This window comes from Bufo bufo, chromosome 9 (genome assembly GCF_905171765.1).
Source record: "Bufo bufo chromosome 9, aBufBuf1.1, whole genome shotgun sequence".
Taxonomy (NCBI): Eukaryota; Metazoa; Chordata; class Amphibia; order Anura; family Bufonidae; genus Bufo; species Bufo bufo.
In genome coordinates, this window is record NC_053397.1 from 196,344,063 (window position 1) to 196,364,914 (window position 20,852).

At 48.6% G+C, this 20,852-nt stretch overlaps 3 protein-coding genes across 4 annotated transcripts in view; 2 read left to right on the plus strand and 1 right to left on the minus strand.

Moving 5' to 3' along the window:
* The window catches only part of DARS2 (aspartyl-tRNA synthetase 2, mitochondrial), a 31,925-nt gene extending 26,880 nt beyond the window's left edge, over positions 1-5,045 (minus strand). Inside the window, exon 1 of one of the 2 annotated variants that reach the window (XM_040406739.1) lies at positions 4,983-5,045. The gene's annotated coding sequence lies outside the window, so the exon portion shown is untranslated. The remainder of the gene's footprint in view (positions 1-4,982) is intronic. The other variant, XM_040406740.1, reaches the window with a different exon arrangement.
* LOC120979850 (basic salivary proline-rich protein 4-like) lies at positions 436-4,159 on the plus strand. The gene is made up of 2 exons (XM_040408807.1): positions 436-592; positions 3,093-4,159. The coding sequence occupies exons 1-2, from the start codon at positions 436-438 to the stop codon at positions 4,157-4,159; spliced, it is 1,224 nt and encodes a 407-aa protein (XP_040264741.1).
* A 196-nt stretch (positions 5,046-5,241) lies between the features above and the next one.
* CENPL (centromere protein L) lies at positions 5,242-20,538 on the plus strand. Its single transcript, XM_040407227.1, has 5 exons — positions 5,242-5,360; positions 6,370-6,534; positions 8,065-8,316; positions 9,854-10,396; positions 20,372-20,538. Exons 2-5 carry the CDS (start codon positions 6,373-6,375, stop codon positions 20,444-20,446), a joined length of 1,032 nt encoding a protein of 343 aa, XP_040263161.1. The 5' UTR covers positions 5,242-5,360; positions 6,370-6,372; the 3' UTR covers positions 20,447-20,538.
* The last annotated feature ends 314 nt before the right edge of the window (positions 20,539-20,852 follow it).

The window sequence follows — 20,852 nt, forward strand, 5'->3', positions numbered from 1 at the left end:
TTGTTCTTCCTTCAGGATCCTTGCTAAGCAATCCATGCAGAGGGCCTTTTTATACGACTCAGACAGCTTTTTTGTGCATGTCGCACACTTCTTAGCTTTTTTCTTGGTGTCTCCATGCGGTCTATGTCCCGCCTCTTTTTCCACCTTAATAGGGGGAGAAGGAGATAAAAAAACCAGCCTAGGGGGAACTATACACCTGCCAGCCGGATACTACTTACATTACTCTGGACGAGGGGGTCAGCTACCGCATCTAGCTTGCTCACACCTTGGCCCTCCATGATGCAACCGCCACATAAGCATACATCATAGCATTTAAATAAGGTTCCTACCTTACAGGCCCTCCCCTCATCGCCGCCGGGACCGCCTCCTCTTCTGGGGGACTCTTCCATAGAAAAATCAACCCCACATGCGAGGCCCCAAACCGAGGCCTCCAGCATGTATGCGCGCCGCCATCTTGGACGCGTCACTTCCGGGTCATCAGGAAGAGACGCCGATCGCATCATCGAGGAGGGCGGAGCCGCTGCTGAGCGCAGAGCTCCGTCGGAGAAGCCGCTCAGCGTCCGGGTACCTGCGGCCTGCTCAGGAAAAAAAGGTACCGGACAAGCTAGGGGACCCCTCCCAGAGGGGTGCTGGCTTTTAGGCCCCACGGAGGCTGAAGAGGAGAGGCAAGAGCCCCCCGACCAGCCTCGGCCTAGTGTTTGCTCCCTACATTAAGCAGGGATCCACTCACTGCTCCTATCCCTGTAGGGACAGGAAGAACACTGGTGGGAGGGTAGGGGAGGGGCCTTTTAACCTCTCACGCTTCCTGTCCCTACAGAGATCCAATAGGACATCCTCCAGTGGGTACTGTCATGGAGGGACGTCCTGGAAACAGAACCTTCAGTACGGCGGCTTCAACAGCCATGCCGTTAAATGTAGCGACCCTAAATTTGGGTGGAAGATCGGCCCCCCTGCAACAGAAGGTCCTCCCATAGAGGAGGATGCCAGGGTTCGTCGGCGAGAAGGGCGACTAAAGACCTCTGGTCCTCCTTTGCTTCTGGAGAACGGGAAGGAGCAGCGGGCTTGGGTGACCCCCTGGTCTCCTGTCTCCTGGGTGGGAGTGCAGGCAGTTTTTTAAGGACTGCCCGAAACTCCCGCTAGAAAAAAAGTGCTTAGTGTCCTCCTCCTGGTGCAGGGGTGTGGAAATGACATTTAAAAAACTACTTGTCGAAGGACTAAAAAGGGGGCTCGATCTGCTTGTCCCTCATGACAATCTACTTGTCCGGATACAATTTTTTTTTTTTTATCAAAACCATATTTCAATGCCCCGCCGCGCTTCCTTATGCAGGGAGGTGGCTGGCTTGCGTTCCAGTCTTTGGTGTGAAATGACTAAGTTTAGTCCTCGTTCACACCAGATGATTCTGTCCAGAATGCACTACATCGCGGCCGGCTCACTATGTTGTGACGATCCATGGAAGTGAATGGCACCGTAGCCACAGCCGCAGGCGATCGGATGCACGGGATCGCAAGGCACAATTATGCCTGAGGTCCGGTCAAAACGCTTCTTGAGGCATTTTGTTTGGACTGGACCGCAGGCATAATGTGCCTTGCGATCCTGTGCAGCCGATAGCATTGCAGCCGTTGGGCATGGCTATGGTGCCAATCACTTCAGCAGACCACTGCGCCCCCTCCTGCCCCACAATGTAGTTAGCCGCCCGCAATGCGGTGCATTCTGGACAGAATCGGGCCGGAACGCACTGCCTGGTGTGAACGAGGCCTTAATGTGATGACAGCAATTAGTTTAGTGCACACTGCTGCTCTTAGCACATTAGTACCCGTACCTCTAGGTGGTTTAGGGAAATTAGCTGATGATGTGGCATGGAAAGGACCCCCCTCACCTTCCCAGTTTGACAACACCTGCAGAAAGGGGTCCTCTGAGGGACGCTGGCAGAGGGTTCTATCAATGCCCCTGGCTCTGTCACTGCCCCTCCCCCCGAGCCGGAGACGTGACAGACCCTCTCATTGCTCCACCTGTGTCATTTCTTCTTCCCCACGCTGTCACTACACCACGCCCCCCCCCCCCCCCCCCCCCTCTGTCACCACGGCTGCGCCACTGCTCTACGCCCACTGCTCGGTCACCGCCGCTCCACGCCCCCAGCTCGTCGCCGATCCACTGCGTCCACTGCTCCGGTAAACAAAGCCATCTCAGCCCTGCTACTTGCCCGCAGCAGGGCTAAGCTACTGAACAAACTACCTGCCCGGCTCCCCCCGGAACTGCATGTCCCCGGCGTCGGGCGATACGGTTTCCGCACCCCTGTAGTGGCAACAACGATACCCATGGTCAAGCCTGTGTCCCCAATGATACGGATGAGAAAAATACATGGTTTTCAAAACTTTTAATAAATAAAATAATTTTTAAAGTGACAGCTAGCAAGTTAGAGATAGACAGAACATTGTTTGATAAATTTGGCACATCTTTAAGTAGGTTATCCAGGAATTAATATTGATGACCTATTCCCATTATTATTAGGTCTTCAATATCATATTGGCCGAGGTCCAACACCTGGGACCCCTGCTGATCAGCTGTTAGAAGAGGCCCGGTCTACTGGCCTAATTGTAGCTCTGCCCCATTCATTTGAATGTGGCTGAGCTGCAGTACCGAGCCTGACCACTATACAATGGACAGCGCTGTGCTGGGTAAGCGCCCAGGAGCATAGTTGCCAACTGTCCCGAATTTGCCGGGACTGTCCCTTATTTTGAGAGACGGTCCTGGCAAATTCGGGCTGTTCCAGGTAGAAAATGGGCATGGCTACAACCATAAATGGACGACATTTTTGGGCAGAGCTGGGACGTACCCGTGGGTGGGATTTTGGATGCCCCGATTTTACCAACCTAGATGTTGGTAAATATGCAGGAGGCCGCCATGTTCCCCAGAGGTCTGGTGAGGCAGCAGCTCCCCAAAACAGCTGATCGTCAGGGGTGCTGGGATAACCCCTTTAAAGAGAACCCGTCAACTCCGAAACACCTCCTAAAATAGAGAAACAGGTGTATGGTGTAAGGGACGCTGTGTCCGAGTATGTAAGTTTTAACTTCATAGTCATACTAACCAGCAGTAAAATGCACTGAGAGGCGCCCCCCCCCGAGCTCAGGCGCACAACGCAGAGGCCCCCCCCGAGCTCAGGCGCACAACGCAGAGGCCTCCCCCGAGCTCAGGCGCACAACGCAGAGGCCTCCCCCGAGCTCAGGCGCACAACGCAGAGGCCTCCCCCGAGCTCAGGCGCACAACGCAGAGGACTCCCCCGAGCTCAGGCGCACAACGCAGAGGCCTCCCCCGAGCTCAGGCGCACAACGCAGAGGCCTCCCCCGAGCTCAGGCGCACAACGCAGAGGCCTCCCCCGAGCTCAGGCGCACAACGCAGAGGCCTCCCCCGAGCTCAGGCGCACAACGCAGAGGCCTCCCCCGAGCTCAGGCGCACAACGCAGAGGCCTCCCCCGAGCTCAGGCGCACAACGCAGAGGCCTCCCCCGAGCTCAGGCGCACAACGCAGAGGCCTCCCCCGAGCTCAGGCGCACAACGCAGAGGCCTCCCCCGAGCTCAGGCGCACAACGCAGAGGCCTCCCCCGAGCTCAGGCGCACAACGCAGAGGCCTCCCCCGAGCTCAGGCGCACAACGCAGAGGCCTCCCCCGAGCTCAGGCGCACAATGCAGAGGCCTCCCCCGAGCTCAGGCGCACAACGCAGAGGCCTCCCCCGAGCTCAGGCGCACAACGCAGAGGCCTCCCCCGAGCTCAGGCGCACAACGCAGAGGCCTCCCCCGAGCTCAGGCGCACAACGCAGAGGCCTCCCCCGAGCTCAGGCGCACAACGCAGAGGCCTCCCCCGAGCTCAGGCGCACAACGCAGAGGCCTCCCCCGAGCTCAGGCGCACAACGCAGAGGCCTCCCCCGAGCTCAGGCGCACAACACAGAGGCCTCCCCCGAGCTCAGGCGCACAACGCAGAGGCCTCCCCCGAGCTCAGGCGCACAACGCAGAGGACTCCCCCGAGCTCAGGCGCACAACGCAGAGGCCTCCCCCGAGCTCAGGCGCACAACGCAGAGGCCTCCCCCGAGCTCAGGCGCACAACGCAGAGGACTCAAAGAGAAGTCCTCTCGATGTATTTTATGTTTGTTGGAGCACTGCAAGTGAGTCTGAAGATAGAAGTTACATAACTGGACTCTGCATCGCTTATTCTAGACTGGGGGGTGTTTCAGAGTCGACAGGTTCCCTTTAAGAATAACACTTTTGTCTGGAGATGTTACTCTACTTTGTCCTGGAATGAGACTTTGACATTTTTAAATCTTTTTACAAAGTTGCATTTGATAAATCTGCCGCAATAACCACACTGACTTTGCCAGAAGCGTGAGCGCAGCATCACATCACATTGGGGGTCATTTATCAAGACCAGCATTTGCACTGTGCTGCCGGACAAGGTGATGGCGCCGCCCACGTGTCCGCTTTTCAGTAAGTGGCGAGGTCGGTGCAATGACTTTAAAAAGCTGTAAACGTGCGGTTCATGCTTCTTTTTTTATACACCACTTTCCACCTTAAAAAAGGCACAGTAAATGACCCCTAAGAACAATTTTTTGAGCAAAAAGGAGTGTACACCAATTTTTTAACTTTATACCGCAGATAGATGGCGGCAGAGTTGGATACATTTGTCGGTCAATATCTTCTCAGAGCATCTGTCACAGCGACATCGTCACAAATCTCCCATCTATTCTAGATTGATGAAATAGATCTGACAGTAGGCTCATTTGCCGAAAACGGATTGCAATTTTAGCAAACTCTAAATGAAAACAGGAAAGTTTCCATTCACTCACAGCAAGCAGACATCTTAAAACCATTTAGAATTTTAAACAAACTGTACAAGGGTGGGGGGGGCATAAAAAGTGATGACAAACTAGTAAATTTGCTACAACACCATTTGCAAGTATAAAACAGAATGAACCACGGGGCCCCTCACACTCACCCGTCACATGCCGCCCGGGCGTCCTTGTGCAACCAAACGCAATCCGGGAGCAATCAAACCTGCTGAGGACGCGAATGATCATGTGACACATTGGAACCAAACACAGTCCAAGTCAGCGGGGAAGGGAGGGGTAGAGGCGGCCATCTTTACTGAGGGTAGAGCGGCAACGCTCCGCGATGACGTCACGAGGTCTTGGTTTGCGTTCCACGCCTCGTTTCCCTGTGGGCTGCGGTAATTTCCGGAAAGTTCAGGGGGGGATTTGAAAAAAAGTGTAACCGCCAAAGTGGAGGCGACGGATTGTACAACGTACGGGGTATACGGAGCGGCGACGGAGACTGCTGTGTGCTGCAAGCTGGAGCGGCCTTCTCCTGCACTGCTGTAAGGGCCTATTTGTCGCATGCAAGTATATCTTGCAGGGGGAGCTGCTGAGACATGGAGCCTGCTGTGGTGGTGGTCCTGGGTGGTAGTACTGTATATGTCTGCATCTCAGGGCTAAGAAAACCTGTTACTGGCTGATTATTGGGCTCCTATATATAGAGGGTGCAGGGAAAACTGGATGTGTTACCCATAGCAACCGGGGAGGCGGCGTATGCCAGAATCTGCATTCCATAGACGGCTCATCCTGGATTATCCATACAATAAAGCTTCATGCACGCAACCGTTTACAGCAGATCTGCAGAATACGGACTCCTTCCGCGTGTGATCTGCATTTTTCTCACTCCTGTTACTAGAAATGTCAGTTGTCAGCCATATGGACCAGAATAGGACGCGTTCTGTCATTTGCAGAATGGACACACGGAGGCAGAGAACGCCGATCACATCCGTGGAACCCATAGAGTTAATCGGACCCTTGTGCAATCTGCAAAAAAGCCTGTCTGGGTCCAACCAGCATTTTATTTTATTTTTTGCTATTGGTACGCGGACCCATTCATTGCTGCGAAAAATGTCACCTGTGCGGCCGTTCCGCAAATTATAGAACACGTCTTATCCTTGTCTGTTTTGCGAACTGGAATAGGCATTTGTACAGGTGGGAGTAAAATTGCGGGTTGAGAAACCTCCCTAAAGCAGAGAGGCGAAGGATGGGCCAAATTCAGCTGATCATTACAGCCAAAATCTTCCATCCTGGCCGATCACATTTTCAGCAAGATTGTCATCCGTTTCGTCGTGTAACTGAACTATGGCAAAACTTTTGATATGTTCTAGCGACCCATCGGAGGTTCTGATTGGTGGAGGTTTGAGTGTTCCCCCCCCACCAATCACTAGAACAAGAAGAGGGGAATGCTCAAATTATTATTTTTTATTTTTTCTTCAAACCTTGACCCTTTGAATTGTCCCTATTGATGTTTTATATACTGTACAGTGACTGACATTGTTTTATTTTGGGCAGGACATGCAAACGCCTAGCGATGGGGTGTTAACCCCCAGAAGTAGGTCATCGGCACGTCATTTTCACAGCTCGAGGTATCCTCCCGGAAGCTTGACCTCTGCACGTCGACGATCTGCATTGCGAAGCTTGTCTAAAAGAAAAATCCCGCAGTTCACCCCCTTGGAGGTAGATTTTTTTTAATTTATTTTTTTCTTAATAAATATATATACATTTTTTATTGTACCCACTACACCAGAGGTAAGTAATCTTCAACACCCAAGCTGCTGTGAAACTATGACTCCCAGCATGGTCTATTCACTTTTATGGGTGTTCAGAGAACAGTTGAAGAGCTGTGTATGCTGGGAGTTGTAGTTTCACAACAGCTGGAGTGCAGGGTTGCTGACCCCTGCATTACACAGTGCTGATATACTTCTCTTGCACAGCATGGGCCTGTATAGGGGCAAGTGAAGCCCGTACAATTATTTTATCATTTATTTATGTGCCATCCCTTTGATTGGTGGGGGTCTGATCCTGAGAATGAAGGGGCTGCAGTACTGGTTCAGCGCGGTGCGCCTGTCACTCAAATGGTGGTATGCTAGAGCTCCTGCCTTTTGCTGTCCGTTCCCTGGCACCTGCAAAAAAATAGAGCATGTCCTATTCTTGTCCGTTTTACGGACAAGGATAGGACTGTTCTGTAGAGGCCAGGACGTTCCATTCCGCAAAATGTGTAACGCACACATCCAGTATTCGTGTTTTTTGCAGATCTGCCAGTTGTGGAATGCGAAACAGGCTACGGTCGTGTTAATGAGCCCTAAAGGTCCATCCAGTTCGAAGTCCTACTGTGCAACACCCAGTTGGCAATTCATAAACTTTTAGTAGGAATAATAGAAGAATGACACGCCATAGTTACTTGAAAAGATGTTATTACATGGGGAATACAAGTAGTTACTAAAACAGACGTGTCGGGAGAGGTGACAGCTCCTCTTTTAAGGGCTCATGCACACAAACGTATTTTTTGTCCATTCGTTTTTTTTTTTTTTTGGTCCCTATGCAGAACCATTCACTTCAATGGGGGCCACAAAAAAATAAAAACAGAAATTACTCTGTGTGCATTCAGTGTCCGTATGTCTGATTTGCCGTTTCGCAAAAAAAAAAAAATAGAACATGTCCTATTATTGTCTGCATTATGGACAAGGATAGGACTGTTCTATAAGGGGCCAGCTGTTCCGTTCCGCAAAATACAGAATGTACACGGCCGGTATCTGAGTTTTGTGGACCGCAAAACCTCAAACGGTCGTGTGCGTGAGCCCTAAAGGGGTTGTTCTTTGGTAGACCCCCCAGGGTGGCTGGACCTGCGGAGGGAATCATACTTACTTGATCTCTGCCGCTGGGTCTTGGCTCCTTCGCTTACTGGTTTCAGCAGTGATGTGTCTCCCATGCATCACATGAAGTAAGGGAAGCACGTCACTGCTGCAAACCAGATGTGGATGTGGGAAGACCTGAGAGATGCAGCCTTGGAGCGAAGGAGCCTGGGAGCCAGTGGCGGGTTCAGGTAAGTATAATTCCTTCTGCAGGTTTGCCCTAGAGACCCCCAGGGGAACCTCCCCTTTAAATTGCTAGTTGACATTGCATAAAGGTAACTCGAAAGGACAACCGCATTAACAAGAATTGATACAAAATGATATGTAATGATGTGTAAATTAATTGTATTTTCAGGAAACTCTTGATCCGGCACAGGCTGCTCTGCTCCTTCAAAAACAATGGACCTTGTACAGCGTGACCCCGATGTATAACTTCTCATACACCAGACTGAAAGAGTATTCCAAGCACCTGTCTGCCCACATAGCTGCCGAGAAGCAGAAGGGTCTTGCCGTTGAAGTGGGCTCAGAGCTGAACCTAAAAGCCACATTTTCCTGTTTACCTGGACTTAAAGGAAAGGACAGAGATCCACTGGCTGTGCTCATACAGGTGAGACGACAACTGCTATGATGACCCGGTGAAATGGAGCCCGAAGACCACAAACGGGGAAGAGCCCTCGTGGTCTACAAAACTTGCATCGTAGATCTGCCGGGGTTCAGCTGCTTTGGGATTTTTTGGTTTATTTTTTTTGTTTTATGCCTCCTTATAGATGAAAGGTGATATAGGGGATGTCATAAATGTACCAATATCATCTCTGGTTTAAATTTTTAGCTTTTGATAGATTGTTTTACCCACTAGAAGTAAGCAATGATGTTGACTGACAGCAATCAGAGATTTTGAGGAATTGATTACAAAAAAAAAGTTCGAACATGTCATTCTAAAGTTACTGAGACTGAATCCTTTAAAGGGGTTTTCTGGGAATACATAATTCTGACAGGTGGCAGCAGCCTGCCTCCCCTACTGGTTAGCTGCTCCTCGCTGGCTCCTGTCTTCCAGTCTGGGGCGTGTTTTCTTCCGCCCTGGCATGGACCAGAACAGCGGAGAGCAGATGGGTATGGTCTTTCACTATGGAAGGCAGGCTGCTGGCGCCTATTAGAAATGATGTATTCACTGACAAACCCTATAAAGAGTTTAGCGCACAAAAAGTATCCACAGGATAGGTGTTAAATGCCAGATCTCTGGGGGTCCGACTGCAGTGACCCCAGCAATCCTGAGACCAGAAGTCCCCTTCTCTGGATAGAGCTGTGTCGGTCCACCACTCCGTTCATCTCTATAGGACTGACCGTGCACAGTCTGTCAGTCCCATACAAGTAAATGGAGCTGCGGATCAGCATTTATACCTCTATTCCATTCAGAAAAGGGGATTCGGGGACCCCTACTTCTAAGGACTGCATGGGGTCCCAACAATAAGACCCCAGTGGTCTGACATGACCTATCCTGTGGATACCGGAGACAACCTGCTCCAGTTATAAAGGGCATCTGTTTTGTACATATAAAACTGTCTGACCTGTTACATGTGCGCTTGGCAGCTGAAGGCATCTGTGTTGGTCCCATGTTCATATGTGTCCGTATTGCTGAGAAAAGTGATGTTTAATATATGCTAATGAGCCTCTAGGAGCAACGGGGGCGTTGCCTTTACTCCTAGAGGCTCTGCTCTCTCAGCAACCGCAATTTTGATTGACAGGGCCAGACATGTGCTGTTTTCACTATGATGGTCCTGTTAAAGTGGAGAGTGCACAACAGTTGCAGAGAGAAGAGCTAGGTGTAATGGTAACGCCCCTGTTGCTCCTAGACATGCATATATTAAACCATCATTTTTCTCAGCAATGCGGGCAAGTATGAACATGGGACCAACACAGATGCCTTCAGCTGCCAAGTGCACATGTAACAGGTCAGCCAGTGTCATAGGTACAAAACTGCTGACAGATGCCCTTTAAGTAGAACACCATAGCAGATGGATAGTATGTGTGTCCTGCATCCCACTACTACTTCTGTTCCTTAGCCTGTGATGTGTGTCATACATGGTAAAAAGCTAATGCATTATGTCCTCAAATTCTCCCCGTGTTTCTTGCTCTCTCTCCACAAGATTTCATCCAAGCCTCCTCTCACCAAGGCAAGCACAGAGGACCGGGTTGTGTGGACAGGTTGGTTCTGCGGGACGTACACAGAGGACGATCTATTGGAGGTGATACCAGACACCTTTACTTGCCTCCCGCTCTTCCTGTATAACGGCTCCGAGGCGCTCACGGCCATCGTAGGTACGTGGTTCCAAAGAAACTTTGACTCTTGTTTTGGCAAGTTGGTGATCAGTTCTCAGGACCTTACGTGGCTAGCGGCGATGTGGACCGGGTATGACGTGTCTGGATCAGTGTCGGCCACAGAGCTTGTTTTCTCTGTGCCCGTCGAACCTCGCATGGACATTTCTTATGCCATCCACGCAGAGGACTTCAAGACTTTATGGAAAAATATTCATAAATCAAAGGACGAGGTCACGTTGGAGGAAGTGGACAATTTATTCCAATGTCTTTACTCGCATTTCTTCAGACACTTTAGAATCCACTTATCAGCAACCCAGCTCATCAAGGTGACGGCATCTGTGGCGTCGGCGCATTGTGAAGGAAAAGTGAAGGTGAGTGATTTACAGTTCCAAAACCTAGCACTGATATAGATGAGCAGTGGACAAGATATAGAATAAGGGCCCTTTTATCAGGATGATAGTGGGCAATGATTGGGAACGAGTGTTCATAGGAATATTTCTTCCCAATCCTTGCCCACTCGTTGGCTGCATCTACATGCAGCAATGTATGGGGATGAATGATCATTACTACAATTGTTCATTCCCTTTAAGGCCTCTTTCACACAAGCGAGTTTTCCGCGCGGGTGCAATGCGTGAGGTGAACGCATAGCAGCCGCACTGTATCCTGACCCATTCATTTCAATGGGTCTGTGTACATGAGCGGTTTTTTTCACACATTAGTTCTACGTTGCATGAAAAACGCAGCATGTTCTATATTCAGCGTTTTTCACGCAGCCCTGGCCTCATAGAAGTGAATGGGACTTAAGTGAAAAACGCATTGCGTCCTGAAGCAATCGCAGACAAAACGGACTGAACTTGCTTGCAAAATGGTGCGAGTTTCACTGGACGCATCCGAACCAAATCTGTCACGCTTGTGTGAAAGAGGCCTTATAGATTCTGTTTGTCAGCAGCACAGGGCGACAAGGATTTTATGTGCTACATTAAAGGGCATCTGTCAGCAGTTCTGTCCCTATGACACTGGCTGATCTGTTACATGTGCGCTTGGCAGCTAAAGGCATCCGTGTTGGTCCCATGTTCATATGTGGCAGAATTGCTGTGAAAAATGATAATATATGCAAATGAGCCTCTAGGAGCAACGGGGGCGTTACCATTACACCTAGAGGCTCTGCTCTCTCTGCAACTGCCACACTCTGAAAACCTCATCAAGCCTGGTCCTGTCTAGTGCAGTCGCGGTGGTAAGCAGGGAAACAGATAGATAGATAGATAGATATATATATATATATATATATATATATATATATATATATATATATATATATATATATATATATATATAATATTAGTGTGTGTGTTTGTGTGTATTCTGGAAATGCAGAGAATACTCGCAGGTCACGCTAGTGAGGCTTGTTCCCGTCTCGCGGCCTGATTATTGGTTGCCCATCCCGCTACTACCTACCCCGGGAGTTTTGTTCTGTGTGGCGGGGAGATGCAGCGGCAGCCGTGCGGGATGAGGAGCGACGCTGGTTCCGGGAAGTGGGGTAAGTATAACCTATATGAAGTGCCCGCGAACCATAACGGAATAGAATTGAGTTATGGTCCGTGGTAACGGAATCCATAACGCAGTTCACATTATACCACAACCCGAACCAAAAACTAATTTCAAAATATGAAATTCGCTCATCCCTAATTGAGGGGGTCATTATAGGGATTGGATAAGCCCTTTTTAATATAGGCAAATGAGCCTCTAGGAGCAACAAGTACAAATACTCCTCTTACCATTTTTGAGGAGTTTTTTTACCCGATGCACAAAAGTTGCAGTGATACAAATAAATAATATGCAGGCCGACATAATGTTAAGGGCTTGTTCACATCTGCGTTCGGGGCCTCTGTCGCAGATTCTGTCAGACTGGACCAAATAGCCTGATATGCAGGACTTTTTTTGTCTGGTAAAAAGACAAGAACCCGAATGGAAACAGAACAGACTCTATTAGTCAATGGAGTCTTTTCAGCTCTATTCCTATCAGTTATATGCTAGATCCGGCATTTCCGTTTATTTTTTTTATTTTTTTTGTTCTGCTCATCTAACGGCAGAACAACAGAAATAGCAGTGGTGTGAACGAGCCCTAAAGGGAGTATTCATGCAGAGGAACCATTAGGCCCCTTTCACACGGGCGAGTATTCCGTGCGGATGCGATGCGTGAGTTGAACGCATTGCACCCGCACTGAATCCTGACCCATTCATTTCTATGGGGCTGTGCACACGAGCGGTGATTTTCACGCATCACTTGTGCGTTGCGTGAAAATCGCAGCATGCTCCTCTTTGTGCGTTTTTCACGTAACGCAGGCCCCATAGAAGTGAATGGGGCTGCGTGAAAATCGCAAGCATCCGCAAGTGCGGATGTGGTGCGATTTTTCACGCACGGTTGCTAGGAGACGATCAGGATGGGGACCTGATCATTTTATTATTTTCCCTTATAACCTGGTTATAAGGGAAAATAATAGCATTCTGAATACAGAATGCATAGTACAATAGCGCTGGAGGGGTTAAAAAATAAATAAATAATTGAACTCACTTCTGTCTCCTTCTTTGCTGATTACAGGAAAAGGACCTGTGGTGACGTCACTCCGGTCATCACATGGTCCATCACCATGGTAAAAGATCATGTGATGACCGGAGTGACGTTACCACAGGTCCTTTTCCTGCACACAGCAAAAAAGAAGACAGAAGAGTAGCCGGGCTGCGCGAGCAAGTGGATTAAGGTGAGTTAAATTTATTTATTTTTAACCCCTCCAGCCCTATTGTACTATGCATTCTGTATTCAGAATGCTATTATTTTCCCTTATAACCATGTTATAAGGGAAAATAATACAATCTACAGAACACCGATCCCAAGGCCGAACTTCTGTGAAGAAGTTCGGGTTTGGGTACCAAACATGCGCGATTTTTCTCACGCGAGTGCAAAATGCATTACAATGTTTTGCACTCGCGCGGAAAAATCGCATATGTTCCCGCAACGGCCGTGTGAAAGAGGCCTTACTGGTCTAAATAACACCGGGCAATTATAGCAAAGTGATAAAGTACAGTCCAATACTGCGGGCCTTCTCTGTACTTTATCACAAGTCAGACACGTCGGTCAGAAAAAGGGAAACTATACAGATACAAATTAAATAGGACCTCTCAGCACGTTGGACGTTAACATAAATAGTATTATTTCTCATTTGGTCATTTGACCATAATACGTCTTTTTTTCAATGTACTGTTGATTTAAAACTTCACTTTTGTTTTCATCTCCTTAAATAACCAACTAATACTGAAGGGCCAGCTCTTCTGTTCAGCAAAATACGGAATGCACACGGATGTCCTCTGTGTTTTTTGCGGACCACAAAATATATATGGCTGTGTGCATGAGCCCTAACACTGTAGCACAAAACAGCAGTGGGCGCACATTGAAAAAAGACGTATTATGGTCAAATAACCAAATTAGAAATTATACTATTCATAAAAAGGGAAGGCTCCCGTGACCGAGAGAGTGGGCTGCAACAGCCCTCTGGTTATAGGCGGCGTACAGCTGCACGGAGATCCATGGGAGCTACAGGCATCTTTGGGTGCACTGGGACCCCCTCCTTGTCCGCACCAGTGAATTCTATGACGTGTCACACACACATATGACCTATAACATGGAAGTGAACCAGCGCTATGGAGAGTGACTAGATCCAGACTGTGCTTTCAATTCCAGCATGTGTCTGCACAAGTGCTGCAGAGAGGCTTGGGAGCCACAGCAGGCCACGAGCCTTCCTGCCACTGTCTGCCTCTGAGGGCCACTTCAGAACAGCAGTGCCAGGGGCCTGCCCCCTCCTCCTCCTTGGAGCATACACACACTGGCACGACTCATTCTCTGCACATACACGACAGATGAATACAAATATTGCAAAGATGTTACTGATACCCGGTAGCTGAAGGCACAGCGGCAGCCATGTTCACTGGTAGCGGGGCCGGAGGGCGGGCACTGCCCTAGGACCTGTGTACATGGTGATCTCTATTTACCCGCTACTAGAGTTGCCCCGTGCAGATGGTGTGCGTGTGTAATTAAATTGCGCGCTGCCGCTTCAGAGTGGTGTGCCAGATGGTCCGGCAGCCCGCCAAACCTACCAATAACGGCTCCTCGCTGTACGGAGCTTTATTGGTTAATTCAGACACTGTTTGCAGTGCGCACTGCGCTCATGAATGGAAGGGAAAAGTAAAATGCACTGAACGCTTGTACAGCCGTTACTGCAACCTCTGGTTACACCTAGAGGCTCTGTCCTCTCTGCAACTGCCGCACCCTCTGCACTTTGACAGGCCAGGCGTGATGGCGGTGCACCCCAGTAAGTGGAGCTCCTGCTGCAGGTAAGACCTAGGCCGTGGAGGATGTCCTACCAGGTATGTCACTTTTCTGTATAGACCTGCAGGAGGGAGGAGTTCCTTCCTGACAAGCACCTGCTCATCAGTGGAGGAGACGCTGCTATTAGATGATCTCCTCCACAGTATGGGGAGGAGCGATCGCTAATGCCATCGCTCATCCCCCTACAGAATTAATATTTGCCGGCAGCAGACCGTGATTAAATGGCACAATCCGCCACCAGCAAAGGATGATTTTGTAGCCTGCATAAAAGATGCGTTTACCCAATTGCCTTGTTCATCGGGTAATCGGCGGAACTTTTACACAGGCAGATCATCGCTAATGAGCGTTCCTACTGATGTTGGTGATGATCTGGCCAGTGTTAGGCTACTTTCACACTAGCGTTTTTGCTGGATCCGGCAGGGCTCAGCATAAACGCTTCAGTGACTGATAAAACAACCATCTGCATCCGTTATGAACAGATCCGGTTGCATCCCAGGACGGAAAGCAAAATACAACCTGTTGCGGTTTGCTCTCCGGTCTGGGAAGGCAACTAAACGGAACGGGATGCATTTTGGAGAATTCCATTCAGTTCAGTTTTGTCCTAAATTGACAATGAATGGGGACAAAACGGAAGCGTTTTTTTTCCGGTATTGAGCCCCTATGATGGAACTCAATATCGGAAAACTTGAACGCTAGTGTGAAAGTAGCCTAATATAGGCCTTAGCTATTTACTTTATTGGGCCTTAGTATGGTTCCTGCTGTTCTCTCGGGTGCGACTGTTCTCTGAGGATAAGCACGGCACAGTCTTATCTGTTCTCTCCAGACTTCCTGCAGCTTAACAGCGACATGTCGAGCCCTGTGTATTATCACTGGAGATCCCCACCGGAGATCCCCACCAATCGGTGAATAGGATTCGGCAGAGGGGAGGAGAATCCAGCCAAGTGGAACAGAGGCCCAATACAAATGAAGAATGTTACTTATATTGCAAGGTTAAATCCTGTTTCTTATTCAATCCTGTGGGGGGGGATCCAGACGGTCATATGGTTCATACTTGCACTTACGTAAAATCACTGTGGGGAACACCTTGCTCCATGCATCATCCTGTCGTCGTCCCCCCCCCCCCCCCCCCCTAATGTTGCCAGGAATATTCCCAGAGGGGAAATGCTGAGGGCTCAACAAAATTGTTCTACCCTTAATCTTTTCTCTAGGGCGGCTTCTGATATATTTCAGCAAGATTGCAGACTAGGAGAAATTCAGTGGAGAGTATCCATAGAGCTAGAGAACTTCCCAGACAAGAGAACAGGGACTCCCTTGTGTTGACTCAAACCGAAAGCAATAAACAAATTAATGGAAGAAAGTATAAGAAGAGAAAACGGAATCGATGCTATGTACGGGGTTTGAGTGAACCAGTGTACAAAGGGTAACTTCAAATGTGGAAGTAAAAAGTGCATTTGCTGTTCACATATGTCAGTTAGTAAAAAATATTGCTTCCACGTCTAATGGTAGTACGCATGAGTTGCGACAATATATAAATTGCAATACTGAATATGTTGTATATGTCATCACCTGTCGAGATTGCACGCTGCAATATGTGGGATGTACCACGAATCGGCTCAAGGTCAGAATACGGAAAAACATTTGAGTGACGTCCCGCATTCTTCAACACGCAATGTATCAGCGGCCACATTACATTTTGCGTCTGTTCACAAAGGTGACACCTCTGCTTTTTTTGTGCAAGGCATTGAAAGAGTAACTATACCGATTAGGGGTGGAGGTCGTAGACAGAAACTTTTTAGCAGGGAAACTTATTGGATGTTTAATCTTGGAACGTGTCTACCGAAGAAACAGGATTTAACCTTGCAATATAAGTAACATTCTTCAGTTGTATTGGGCCTTTGTTCCACTTGGCTGGATTCTCCTCCCCTCTGCCGAATCCTATTCACCGATTTTGGTGTGGATCTCCGGTGGGGATGATTAACCAATCAAGTGGGCGGATCATGTCGGTGTATAAAAGTTAGGTTTTAAGTTTGTTTTTGTCTTGATGAAGGGCTAAAAATGTAATAGCCCGAAATGCGTCACAGCAACTTGTCCTGTTTAATGTCTTGATTTTATGGAAGTCTATAAAATTAGAGAGGAGAGCAGTCGCGCTACCCTCTGCCTATGTGGAATATCGGCTGTAGGATCAGAAGATATGGCTGACATGGGGCAGGTCATCCCAACAGCGCCATGATCTAATCCATCCTGTGCAATGAATGGAGCTTTGCAAGTGAAGAACTATTGCAATATACACACCATAAAAAAAAAATATTTTTTTTTTAATGTACATTTTCCCCTCTGGTGGCGCCCCCTGCTGTTTCTCCTTCTGGACCACCTTCACCCACATTCAGAGGTGGACTGACATGCTCAGTAGCTTCCCTGCTCCCTTCTTCCCCTCAGGGCTGGTGTAGTGATTACATGGTGAAGAAATAATATGTAGTGCCCCTGCAATTTTCTATGCGTCTCTGGGGTTGTATGTCAGGGGCTATTTTCTATCCAGGGAAGGAAGGGATTACAAGAGCTAATTGCAATGCCTCCTGGGAGATGCAGATGCTTGACTCTCATGTGAGCTGCTGCCCACCAACAAAAAGGGAAGAGTCCTCAAGATGAGTTGGAAAAAAAATAATGTAATTAGTGGGATACCCCCTTTAATACTTGGAAAGCCTTTTATTTTAACCATGTTAACCAGGTCATTTGTCTCAGAAATGTACTGGGGATAAAAGTGTGGTCCCTCCATGTTAACTTGTGTCTACAGCTGAAAATTACGTGTAGAGTGGATTTGGGCATGGAAGGAACTTTCTGACTATGTCTATTTATGACATGCCCACAGGACCCTCCTCTGAGGTCCACCACTTTTCTGGAGAAGTAACCTCTATTTTGGCAGGCCTAAGCCATTGAGGACTCCTGATGAGTGGGGTCACAGAGGTGGATTGTGTGGCGACACGGACCATGTCGGGGTATATTGAAATAGTTTAGTCTGCAATTTGGTTCAGTGTTTCAGTTGGTTTCCCGTCAGGATTGCATCTGTTTTTCATGGGCTTGAAGAAAAACTGAAGGATAACGCACAGATTCTGCTAGCAGCCATCAGTGAAAAACGGACTGCATCCAGACACCATGCGTGTGCTGTCAGTTTTTCTTATTTTTAATTTTTTTTCGGTTTTTTTAGGGGGGGGGGTTTTTTGTTTTTGTTTTTTTTTTTTTTTTTTTGTTTTTTTTCACTGACCCATTGACTTGAATGGACCAGTTCTGGGTGAAAAAGTGGCTGAAGATAGATCATGCTGCGCTTTTTCCTAAACTAAAAGATCGATGGAAACCAATGCGCATATACTCTGGACGAAAACTCACTGGTGTGAAATTGGCCTAAATGTCTAATATTGGAATACCATTTCAAGTTGTCAAAACCATAATGGGTTGGTCATTGGGAACAATCCAGGTACGATCTTCTCGTGCAATGCTGGGCCATGGGTCCCTCTCAGTTTTGTTTTTTTGCATTGAGAGAAGCTTAGTTTTTGTACGACTGACACCTATGTAGGGTGAAATAATTAGCAAATTGCTGCCCAAATCCTGGCCTGGAAAAAAAAAAGATAATTTTTATATAAGATCCACTTAACGCTACAAGGCAGACACTATCGGTGCTTTGTGCGCTCCATTATTTAAGGTTGAAATATGGCCACATCTTAGTGCCCATCTGACAGCCGCAGGACCAGGGCTCCCATGGTTTATCTGGACCCAACTGGTGTGTTCTGGGTCTCGTAGACATAACATGGAGGTTAAAGGGGTTGTTCCAACTGGACCTTTATGGCACACTTAGGCTACTTTCACACTAGCGTTTTTGCTGGATCCGGCAGGGTTCAGCAAAAACACTTCTGTTACTGGTGATACAACCGTCTGCATCCGTTATGAACGGATTTGGCTGTGTTATCTTTAACATAGCGAAAACAGATCAGTTTTGAATAGGGGTGCACCGAAATGAAAATTCTGGTCCGAAACCGAAAATTCAGGATGCCCTTGACCGAAAACCGAAACCGAAACTGCCTTTTTGCCCAAATACTTTTAAAATACTTTTTTTTTAATGATTGGCTCTGTTATGGAGAGGGGGATCTGTGGGTGGCGCTGTTATGGAGAGGGGGATCTGTGGATGGCGCTGTTATGGAGAGGGGGATCTGTGGGTGGCGCTGTTATGGAGAGGGGGATCTGTGGGTGGCGCTGTTATGGAGAGGGGGATCTGTGGGTGGCGCTGTTATGGAGAGGGGGATCTGTGGGTGGCGCTGTTATGGAGAGGGGGATCTGTGGGTGGCGCTGTTATGGAGAGGGGGATCTGTGGGTGGCGCTGTTATGGAGAGGGGGATCTGTGGGTGGCGCTGTTATGGAGAGGGGGATCTGTGGGTGGCGCTGTTATGGAGAGGGGGATCTGTGGGTGGCGCTGTTATGGAGAGGGGGATCTGTGGGTGGCGCTGTTATGGAGAGGGGGATCTGTGGGTGGCGCTGTTATGGAGAGGGGGATCTGTGGGTGGCGCTGTTATGGAGAGGGGGATCTGTGGGTGGCGCTGTTATGGAGAGGGGGATCTGTGGGTGGCGCTGTTATGGAGAGGGGGATCTGTGGGTGGCGCTGTTATGGAGAGGGGGATCTGTGGGTGGCGCTGTTATGGAGAGGGGGATCTGTGGGTGGCGCTGTTATGGAGAGGGGGATCTGTGGGTGGCGCTGTTATGGAGAGGGGGATCTGTGGGTGGCGCTGTTATGGAGAGGGGGATCTGTGGGTGGCGCTGTTATGGAGAGGGGGATCTGTGGGTGGCGCTGTTATGGAGAGGGGGATCTGTGGGTGGCGCTGTTATGGAGGGGGGGATATGTGCACTGTTATGGGCATAACAGTGCACAGATCCCTTTCCCCATAACAGTGCACAGACCGATCCCCCTACCCATAACAGCCCCGGCCCTGCTGCTCACAGCATCACTCACTGCATCTTTATTTTACCTTACAATCGTGACGCTCCAGTAACAACTCTGCATGCAGAGCGGAGGGCGGCGTAACGTCACTTACTCACGTGACGGACCTGCTCCGCCCACTTTATGAATGAAGGAGGCAGAGCAGGCGCGTCACGTGAGTAAGTGACGTTACGCCGCCCTCCGCTCTGCCTGCAGAGTTGTTACTGGAGCGTCACGATTGTAAGGTAAAATAAAGATGCAGTGACAACCGCCCGCCCGCAGATGGTGAGCTACTTGGTGGGTGACAAATCCCACACCCCATATTTTCGGCCGATATGTAACAATATCGGCCGAAATGGATTAGGTACATTTTCGGCCGATATTTTCGGCTGCCGGAATTTCGGTGCACCCGTAGTTTTGAACTCTATTGAAAGTCAATGGAGGATGGATCCGTTTTCTATTGTGGGAGAGAAAATGGATCTGTCCCCATTGACTTGCATTGGGGGTCATGACGGATCAGTTTTTGCCAGGACAGAAGGCAAAATACAATATGTTGCGGTTTGGGAATGCAACGGAACGGAATGCATTTTGGAGCATTCCGTTCAGTTTAGTTTTGTCCCCATTGACAATGAACGGGTACAAAACTGAAGCGTTTTTTTCTGGTATTGAGCCCCTATGACGGAACTCAATACCGGAAAACTTGTGTCCTGTATGCGGAACCATTCACTTCAATGTGGTCGGAAAAAAACAGAAATGACTGTGTGTATTCCATGTCCGCATGGCCGTTCCACAAAATAATAGAACACATCCTATTACTGTCCGCATTACGGCCAAGGATAGTACTGTTATTTTAAGGGCCAGTTGTTCCGTTCTGCAAAATGCGGACTGCACACGGCTGGTATCCGCAAAACCACAACCATAGAGTGAGTAAAGTTGTTGGTGTTATATATAGTATTTCTAGCACTCCCATCATTGACATTCTCTTATTCTGTGTTTTCTCCTCAGTTCCTCAGTAAGGACTACCTAATCCGAGTGCTGGGATTCATCACTGAGCTGGCCATCAATAACATCCAGTATTAAACACACGGACGTGGTCACCCCGATACTGCCCGCCAATCCATTCTTGTTGATGAAGCACTTTTTTTTTTCCAGTTTGTCTTTTAAATCTTGTTGTATTTTATGTGTTAAAGGGAACCTGTCACTTGGATTTTGTGTATAGAGCTGAGGACATGGGTTGCTAGATGGCCGCTAGCACATCCGCAATACCCAGTCCCCATAGCTCTGTGTGCTTTTATTGTGTCATTTATGTGTGTGTATGTATGTATGTATGTATGTATGTATGTATGTATGTATGTATGTGTGTGTGTGTGTGTGTGTGTAAATGAGGTTACTAATGTTTCCGGAGCCCAGCCACGCCCACTGTGAAGGAGCCCAGCACCGCCCCGCATCCTCCGAATCTCCTCCTTGCTCCCAGATGTCACAAAGC

Coding starts and splice junctions, on each gene's coding strand:
- LOC120979850 (XM_040408807.1), top strand. CDS start 436: ATGTATGCGCGCCGCCATCTTGGACGCGTCACTTCCGGGTCATCAGGA. Junction 593..3,092: donor GGCCTGCTCAGGAAAAAAAG/GTACCGGACAAG, acceptor ACTAACCAGCAG/TAAAATGCACTGAGAGGCGC.
- CENPL (XM_040407227.1), top strand. CDS start 6,373: ATGCAAACGCCTAGCGATGGGGTGTTAACCCCCAGAAGTAGGTCATCG. Junction 6,535..8,064: donor CGCAGTTCACCCCCTTGGAG/GTAGATTTTTTT, acceptor TTGTATTTTCAG/GAAACTCTTGATCCGGCACA. Junction 8,317..9,853: donor CACTGGCTGTGCTCATACAG/GTGAGACGACAA, acceptor TCTCTCCACAAG/ATTTCATCCAAGCCTCCTCT.